Source organism: Adiantum capillus-veneris, unplaced genomic scaffold, assembly GCF_014529385.1.
Source record: "Adiantum capillus-veneris isolate H3 unplaced genomic scaffold, ASM1452938v2 Hic_scaffold_764, whole genome shotgun sequence".
Classification (NCBI taxonomy): Eukaryota; Viridiplantae; Streptophyta; class Polypodiopsida; order Polypodiales; family Pteridaceae; genus Adiantum; species Adiantum capillus-veneris.
In genome coordinates this window covers 2,314-11,442 of record NW_028221759.1, presented here as the reverse complement: position 1 = coordinate 11,442, position 9,129 = coordinate 2,314, and the positions used below count along the sequence as shown (strand labels likewise).

The window sequence follows — 9,129 nt, the reverse complement described above, 5'->3', positions numbered from 1 at the left end:
AGAGCAACATCAGAATATTCACAGTGTTCTCTAATTTAGCCGCTTTCCTTGTACAAAATGTCTGTTTTTTTTCGAGCATTGATAATAAAAAACAACATACCGTTATAGATGCTGTTTTCTCCCAAATTACACTCTTCCAAGTGTATTCATCCCTTAACTGTGCGAGATATCTTTAAAAATCCTTATTGGTGACCTTACTTCCCCTGCATAGCCAGAACATGCCCATCTTGAAGACCAGCAATCAGCTTCTTCATGCTGTACAATATGCCCTAGCATTTCAATCATACAAAGTTCATATCACATTTCAGGAACATTGCACATCTGGCAACAATCTATCCAAAAATGATCACCGCATAATAGCCCTCGGTGCTTTATTCAAACCGTGTGCAGTAAAATTTCTCAAGAAATCAAAGACACACAAAAGCAAACCGGTACAATGGCAAAGCTAAAACACTCTATGAACCTTTACAGCCAGACAGTTCAACTCTACAAACTTTGTCCGATCTATTGATACAGAGAGAACGGCACACCATTCGCAAGATATATTTCCAATACAAAAAAGTATACAAGTTTATAGTTGATACAAAGCTCCGAGTTTTCAAACTTCCTCAGACACCCACAGCAAGTTTTACAAAGCATCAGGTTCAGGAAGCTCGTCAGTGTACATAAGCCGTTCTCAATGCATACGCATTTGATGATTTAAATGTCAAACTCACACATGACAGAGGGCATCAAGAAAGTCTACGCGGATTGCTACCAGCATTCGGAATAGACCATCCACATGCTGCTGCAATGCTAACAAGCCTCTTTGTAAGTCATCAGACTCCTCCACAAGCTTCTCGCATTGTTGGCTGAGACTCAACTTATCGGCCTCGACAATCGGCGTTCCCTGCTTGAGAAAATTGTCGAGCATCTCATAAAGCTCATTAGTGTGCGCGCGTAATTGGTCTAGCTCTTTCAAAAGGGCGATCTTGCCGTGTTCAATGCCTTTATCTGTTAGCTTCTTCACATTGTCCTGGACTCGTTGGAGTAAGTCCAGCCACGTGGGTTGCTCTGCCATGTGCACGCAAGACAGAGGGCGTTTGGGCTTCACAGAGAGGGCAACCGCAAGGACGCTGCATACAAATATGGCTAATACCTTTGCCGCATACATGTCATTAAACAACGCATTAGATGCAGCATGTTTACTACCCGGAGAAGCTTCTGGCAGGGGCTCCCCCATCCTTCTTAGCATAGAACTGCATGTCTCGAGCTTAGATCTTCCCTCTCTGTGTCGGGTGTTCTCCTCTACTCGTGCATGCATAATTCTGTAGATTTAACCAGCGCAGCATGAAAGCAAGTCAATTTCGCCTTCAATTCCACTTCATCAGAGGCATCTTTCACATTGACTGCTGTTCGTGCCGCATAGCGCACCAGCATAACATAATGCTGCACATCATTCAACACCTCTTTCAGCCCATTGCACACATCAAGGAGGTTGAGAGTGTCCTCAAGATTCGATTCAAGATGCACTCTTTCTTTTTCTGAGCAGGTAATCTTGGGCAAAAGGTTCGAAATGTGCGAGCAGGTGAAGAGCACGGTATTTTACTGCATCATTTAGCCATGGCAAGGTGAGAAACCCCTGATCTGCAGGTATTTCAAGCTGTGAGAGATGGTTGCGTATCTCAACATTGAAAGCCTTGTCTTCGCCCCCATCTTCAAGCTTCTTCTTCGCAGCAAGCGCAGGAGATTTCCCTGGGAAATGTGGATTTCTTAGAGAGTGTAGAGCGTGGGTAAGCGAATGATACATGGAGCTCGTCTGAGAAACCCTAAAATTGTGAACGCCAACAGATGAAGCAGAAGAGAATTAAATCGAGGAAGCGAGCCTAGTGGTTGAGCGAATTCTGGATACAGGTGAGAGGAAACTGCACTTGCAGAAGAAGAAGGAATGGCCGCCCGCCACTGAGTCGTCGTCAACACCCAACACGCGCACCACACACGTATGTGCACAACACGCGTGTGGACCCAGAATCCCACGTCCGCAATCGGATACTACACAGTGAACACGCTCAGAGACACAGTAAACCTTCTAAGATATATATATTCTTAGGGAAAAAGGGAAAATTACCAAAACCCCTCTAATTTGTGAAAATTCCCAAAATACCCCTCAAATTTCAAAATTTCCCAAAGTACCCCCATAATATGTCATAAATTCCAGAATGCCCTTCAAATTTTCAAAATTCCCAAAATACCCCTGGTTGTGAGAGTAAATTTCTTGAAAACCAAAGAAACTTGTAGCTTTTCATAAGAAGAGTGATTGTCTACCATACATACAGGATGCTAAAACTAAATTTTGAGCTTGTTATGTAGGCTTTGGAGATGAATTCTTTCATTGTTTCTAGACATAATTGCCTTTTTTTTGGGGAGGTAATTTGCAAAAAATTACATGCTAAGCACTCAAAAACCGATCTCAATTGTCAAACAAGAATAAAGATTAGAAAATCTTGAAGATCCAACAAAAATAGATACAAGCGTATTTTGGGAATTTTGAAATTTGAGGGGTATATTGGGAATTTCCCAAATTAGAGGGGTATTTTGGTAATTTTCCCATATTCTTGTCTATACTATCTATTAAGCAAGCAAGGATTCCGGCTTGCCATGTGGCGCAAGCTCCTCTGTCCGGCAGTGTGATCTATGCAAAACAGTGAGACACACACACACACACACATACAGTGAGGGGGTGGTACGTGAGCCCGGGAAGCCGAATGGAGGTGGGAGGTGAACAATCACAACATCTCTACCTCCGGATTCCGGCTTGCCATGTGCGCAAGCTCCTCTGTCCGACAGTGTGATCTATGCAAAACACACACACACACACACACACAGAGTGAGTGCGGGGGTGGTACGTGAGCCCGGGAAGCCGATTGGAGGTGGGAGGTGAACAGTCACAACATCTCTACCTCCAATATATTGGGAGGCAAAGAGGCAGGTGGGATGAACAGTTGAGAAGGAGAGGGGAATCATTCAGAGCAAAGAGAGAGAGAGAGAGAGAGAGAGAGAGAGAGAGAGAGAGAGAGCACCTGCGGAGAACTCTGAGTAAGTTCTTTGAGAGAGAAAGCGAGAGAGAGGCCCTCCACCATCCTCTTCCAGTTACTTTCGATCCAACCAGGCTGCTCACCACACTCTCACGTCCTAGAGCAGCACAATGCTTACCAAACTAGGTGCTGCTCTTGAATTGCGGGCAAGAGCTCCATTTGGCCGCATGGAATGTCTGCAAACAAGCCCCTCCCTTCTTCCCATTTTGCGCCATCCTTCACAGTCAGAGAAAATATGGTGGGGCTCACACACATTGTAGGCTTTGGAGTTCTTGAAGTGCCGGATGCCAAGCAACTCATGACTTACTCCCACTCTACACGAGCCCCAGTGATCATGAGAGTCGGTGAGCTTAAATGCCATCCCTCTTCGCCCCCTTCACCCTGCTCCTTTATCTCTTTTGAGTTCTAACTCAATTGCTTCCTTGCAACCGCTGAGAGAAGGGGAGTAGGAGCTAGCCTGTAGCGTGCGGTAAGCCTGCACGAGATTGGTGACAGTAGCGTGAATAGGTGGAGGTCCACGTTTTAGGCTATATCTTATTAGTTTCTACAGCATATACCGTTGCTACCATGGTCCTTCTGTTCCACGTCAACACGTATGCCAAGCTTCCTATCATGAATATTGTGTCCTACACCACATTGGTGCCCAGCATGTAGGGCAGTACTGAGGAAAGGAGAACCGATCCTCTCTATTCTATGCTCTCTCTCTCTCTCTCTCTTCTAAAGATGCCTGGTCCAACATTTCAAAGCAAACGTTGGTCCAGATTCTAGCAAAGGTTAGACATAACCCCGCTTTCATTGGCAACTAGCACGGTTATGTTGATGAAGAGAATTCAGAGGTGGCTTTGGTTTATATGCTCCAAAGAATAGATTAGGACATTCTTTTTCACCACATCTATTACTATCTATCTATACTTCTATACTATCTATCTATACTACATATGAAAGAGACGGGAATTCCGGCGACCACGTGGCGATTTCTCAGTGCTCTGGCAAGTGTTCTCTGCAACCCAACCCACACACGACTCAAGAGATAGCGCATGAGAGAGAGAGAGAGAGAGAGAACAGGGTTGGGACTTGAGAGAATATCCCTGCAGGCAAGGCGAGAGAGCGTGCGAATGCAAAGAGAGAGAGAGAGAGAGAGAGATACGTGCCGTACTCTCCTTGATCCGGCCAGTTTGCCCTGCACCTAGGTGAGACAGTGTGCGAACGCACACACACACACACACACACAGAGAGAGAGAGAGAGAGAGAGAGAGAGAGAGACCAACTGATGCACATATAGAGAGAGAGGAAGAGAGAGGTATGGCGGTTCCATCTTTTCGTACGTGCCTGCATATGGCGACAGTGGAAGCTCCACATTTTCTGTTTCGGTCTATGTACAAAGCTCCGCATTTGTTCGTGTGTGTGTGTGTGTGTGTGTGTGTGTGTGTGTGTGTGTGTGTGTTGTGTGTGTGTGTGTGTGTGTGTGTGTGTGTGTGTGTGTGTGTGTGTGTGTGTGTGTGTGTGTGTGTGTGTGTGTGAGAGAGAGAGAGAGAGAGCCGTATTTGCCCGCCTATAGGAAGTACGCCATCACTGCATGTCTAAAGAGGCAGGACGCCATCGCTGTGTGTGTGTGTGAGAGAGAGAGAGAGAGAGAGAGAGAGAGAGCCATCGTTGCAAGTTTACAACTGCCCTTTGGCCCCTTCCTCCTGACTCCTGCGTCCTTCCTCTATACGAGAGTCTGCTGCCCTTCGGCCCCTTCCTCCTAGCAGAGAGAGAGAGAGAGAGAGAGAGAGAGAGAGAGAGAGAGAGAGAGAGAGAGAGAGAGAGAGAGAGAGAGAGAGAGAGAGAGAGAGAGAGAGAGAGTCTTACGTATGGCGTATATGGTTGCAAGTCAACACAAGGTTAGACACATACATTTTCCCTAACTGGCAAAAATAAGGGCAAACTTGAAATTCTTTAGGTCAGGCTTTCGCCAGCAATTACACTAAAACATGCGTAGATTTCTCGGTTCTCTTAAAGGCAAGCTCAAAATGTAACCAGGATTCTGCAATTTTAGGTGATTAAAATACCCTGGACCCAGTTTTTTCTAGCACTCCTCCTTTCTCCAAAATTCCCTTAAAAGAAAGCTCATTAGGTATTGAAGGATTATTTTGGTGTTAAGAACTTGCTAAAAGGTAAATTGACTAAATTGAAAATTTTTGCACTAAATTTCTCTAAAATTTGTAGGTTTCCTCACATTCTAATTTAAATTTGAGAGGTAAATCTCAGAATTTGTAGGTGTGAGATTACACAAACATAATGCCGACGAAGGCGGCATCGTTGTACTAGGGGGAGGAGTTTCGCCCCCCACAGCCACCTGGCGATAAGAAGAGAGAGAGAGGTTGTTGATGCACGATAAGAGGGGGAGAGAGAGAGAGAGAGAGAGAGAGAGAGAGAGAAGAGAGAGAGAGAGAGAGAGAGAGAGAGGTTCTCCCTGCCACGCATCAGTAGGATAGACATCAAGGGTTTCGGCCCACCACATGGCAAAAGAAGAGGTCCTGCAAAGGACCTGGCCGGCAAATGAACAGGCATCTGGTGAGTGGGCATCCAATGAGGGTACTAGCTTTTGCATCTGGCCTGTGTGCCCTGCAACGAGGCAAAACAGTGCACAGACTGGCAAAGAAGGCCTCGCTCTCTTCTCTCTCTCCTCTCTCTCTCTCTCTCTCTCTCTCTCTCTCTCTCTCTTCTCTCTCTCTCTCTCTCTCTCTCTCTCTCCTCTCTCTCTCTCTCTCTCTCTCTCTCTCTCTCTCTTCTCTCTCTCTCTCTGTGAATCTGAGCCGGCGACTGTCACAGTGTCCAGGTGTCTAACACACAGCGGCCTTTGCTGCATTCAAAAAGAGAGAGAGAATATGTCCTGCTTTGTGTGGGTTTGCCACAGTATCCCCCGGACCCCACCTCCCTCCTTGAGAACGTGCATGGCACGCCCCGCCCCCCTTTTTGCATTGCCCGTCCAATGTCCATAGTGGCATTGCCTCAACCGCATCAAAGAGAGAGAGAGAGAGAGAGAGAGAGAGAGAGAGAGAGAGAGACGATGTATCTTTTGCTCTTGCCATGTTGCCTTGGCGACTTCTGCCTCACTGAACGTGCTGGCCTACGTGCCAGGCACGCGCACACAGCATGGACACACAACCTGCACTGCAAACCATTATCGCAGGAAAAAATCTCGTGAGTGTGCTCTGAGTCCGGCTTGCCATGTGGCGCAATCTCCTCTGTCCGGCAGTGTGATCTATGCAAAACAGTCACACACACACACACACACCACACACACACAGTGAGGGGGTGGTACGTGAGCCCGGGAAGCCGAATGGAGGTGGGAGGTGAACAGTCACAACATCTCTACCTCCGGATTCCGGCTTGCCATGTGGCGCAAGCTCCTCTGTCCGGCAGTGTGATCTATGCAAAACAGTGACACACACACACATAGAGAGAGAGAGAGAGTGAGTGCGGGGGTGGTACGTGAGCCGGGAAGCCGATTGGAGGTGGGAGGTGAACAGTCACAACATCTCTACCTCCAATATATTGGGAGGCAAAGAGGCAGGTGGGATGAACAGTTGAGAAGGAGAGGGGAATCATTCAGAGCAGAGAGAGAGAGAGAGAGAGAGAGAGAGAGAGAGAGAGAGAGAGAGAGGAGAGAGCACTTGCGGAGAACTCTGAGTAAGTTCTTTGAGAGAGAAAGCGAGAGAGAGGCCCTCCGCCTTCCTCTTCCAGTTACTTTCGATCCAACCAGGCTGCTCACCACACTCTCATGTCCTAGAGCAGCACAATGCTTACCAAACTAGGTGCTGCTCTTGAATTGCGGGCAAGAGCTCCATTTGGCCGCATGGAATGTCTGCAAACAAGCCCCTCCCTTCTTCCCATTTTGGGCCATCCTTCACAGTCAGAGAAAATATGGTGGGGCTCACACACATTGTAGGCTTTGGAGTTCTTGAAGTGCCGGATGCCAAGCAACTCATGACTTACTCCCACTCTATACGAGCCCCAGTAATCATGAGAGTCGGTGAGCTTAAATGCCATCTCTCTTCGCCCCCTTCACCCTGCTCCTTTATCTCTTTTGAGTTCTAACTCAATTGCTTCCTTGCAACCGCTGAGAGAAGGGGAGCAGGAGCTAGCCTGTAGCGGGCGGCAAGCCTGCACGAGATTGGTGATAGTAGCGTGAATAGGTGGAGGTCCACGTTTTAGGCTATATCTTATTAGTTTCTACAGCATATACTATTGCTATCATGGTCCTTCTGTTCCACGTCAACACGTATGCCAAGCTTCCTATCATGAATATTGTGTCCTACACCACATTTGGTGCCCAGCATGTAGGGCAGTACAGAGGAAAGGAGAACCGATCCTCTTAATTCTATGCTCTCTCTCTCTCTCTCTCTCTCTCTCTCTCTCTCTCTCTCTCTCTCTCTCTCTCTCTCTCTCTCTCTCTCTCTCTCTCTCTCTCTTTCTTTTAAAGCTGCCTGGTCCAACATTTCAAAGCAAACGTTGGTTAAGATTCTAGCAAAGGTTAGACATGACCCCGCTTCCTCATTGGCAACTAGCACGTTTATGTTGATGAAGAGAATTCAGAGGTGGCCTTTGGTTTATATGCTCCAAAGAATAGATTAGGACAACATCTATTACTATCTATCTATACTTCTATACTATCTATCTATACTACATATGTAAGAGACAGAAATTCTGGCGACCACGTGGCGATTTCTCTGTGCTCTGGCAAGTGTTCTCTGCAACCCAACCCACACACGACTCAAGAGATAGCGCATGACAGAGAGAGAGAGAGAGAGAGAGAGAGAGAGAGAGAGAGAGAGAGAAGGAGAGAGACAGGGTTGGGACTTGAGAGAATAGCCCTGCAGGCAAGGCGAGACAGCGTGCGAACGCACAGAGAGAGAGAGAGAGGAGAGAGAGAGAGAGAGAGAGAGGAGAGAGAGAGAGAGAGAGACAGAGAGATACGTGGCGTACTTCTCCTTGATCCGGCGAGTTTGCCCTGCACCTAGGCGAGACAGCGTGCAAACGTAGAGAGAGAGAGACAGAGAGAGAGAGAGAGAGAGAGACCAATTGATGCACATGTAGAGAAAGAGGAAGAGAGAGGTATGGCGGTTCCATCTTTTCGTACGTGCCTGCATATGGCGACAGTGGAAGCTCCACATTTTCTGTTTCGGTCTATGTACAAAGCTCCGCATTTGTTCATGTGTGTGTGTGTGTGTGTGTGTGTGTGTGTGTGTGTGTGTGTGTGTGTGTGTGAGAGAGAGAGAGAGAGAGAGAGACGTATTTGCCCGCCTATAGGAAGTACGCCATCACTGCATGTCTAAAGAGGCAGGACGCCATCGCTGTGAGAGAGAGAGAGAGAGAGAGAGAGAGAGAGAGAGAGAGAGAGGAGAGAGAGAGAGGAGAGAGAGAGAGAGAGAGAGCCATCGTTGCAGGTTTACAACTGCCCTTTGGCCCCTTCCTCGTGATTCCTGCGTCCTTCCTCTATACGAGAGTCTGCTGCCCTTCGACCCCTTCCTCCTAGCAGAGAGAGAGAATGAGAGAGAGAGAGAGAGAGAGAGAGAGAGAGAGAGAGAGTCTTACGTATGGCGTATATGGTTGGAGGTCAACACCAAGGTTAGACACATACATTTTCCCTAACTGGCGAAAATAAGGGCAAACTTGAAATTCTTTAGGTCAGGCTTTTGCCAGCAATTACACTAAAACATGCGTAGATTTCTCGGTTCTCTTAAAGGCAAGCTCAAAATGTAACCAGGATTTTGCAATTTTAGGTGATTAAAATACCTTGGACCCAGTTTTTTCTAGCACTCCTCCTTTCTCCAAAATTCCCTTAAAAGAAAGCTCATTATGTATTGAAGGATTATTTTGGTGTTAAGAACTTGCTAAAAGGTAAATTGACTAAATTTGAAAATTTTTGCACTATAAATTTCTCTAAAATTTGTAGGTTTCCTCACATTCTAATTTAAATTTGAGAGGTAAATCTCAGAATTTGTAGGTGGGATTACACTAAACATAATGCCGACGAAGGCGGCATCGTTGTACTAGGGGGAGGAGTTTC

At 46.8% G+C, this 9,129-nt stretch overlaps 1 protein-coding gene across 1 annotated transcript; it reads right to left on the bottom strand.

Moving 5' to 3' along the window:
• Positions 1 to 519: 519 nt before the first annotated feature.
• On the bottom strand, positions 520 to 1,996 carry LOC147416607 (uncharacterized). Its single transcript, XM_086508225.1, has one exon. The coding sequence runs from the start codon at positions 1,301 to 1,303 to the stop codon at positions 713 to 715; it is 591 nt and encodes a 196-aa protein (XP_086364351.1). The 5' UTR covers positions 1,304 to 1,996; the 3' UTR covers positions 520 to 712.
• Positions 1,997 to 9,129: the final 7,133 nt, after the last annotated feature.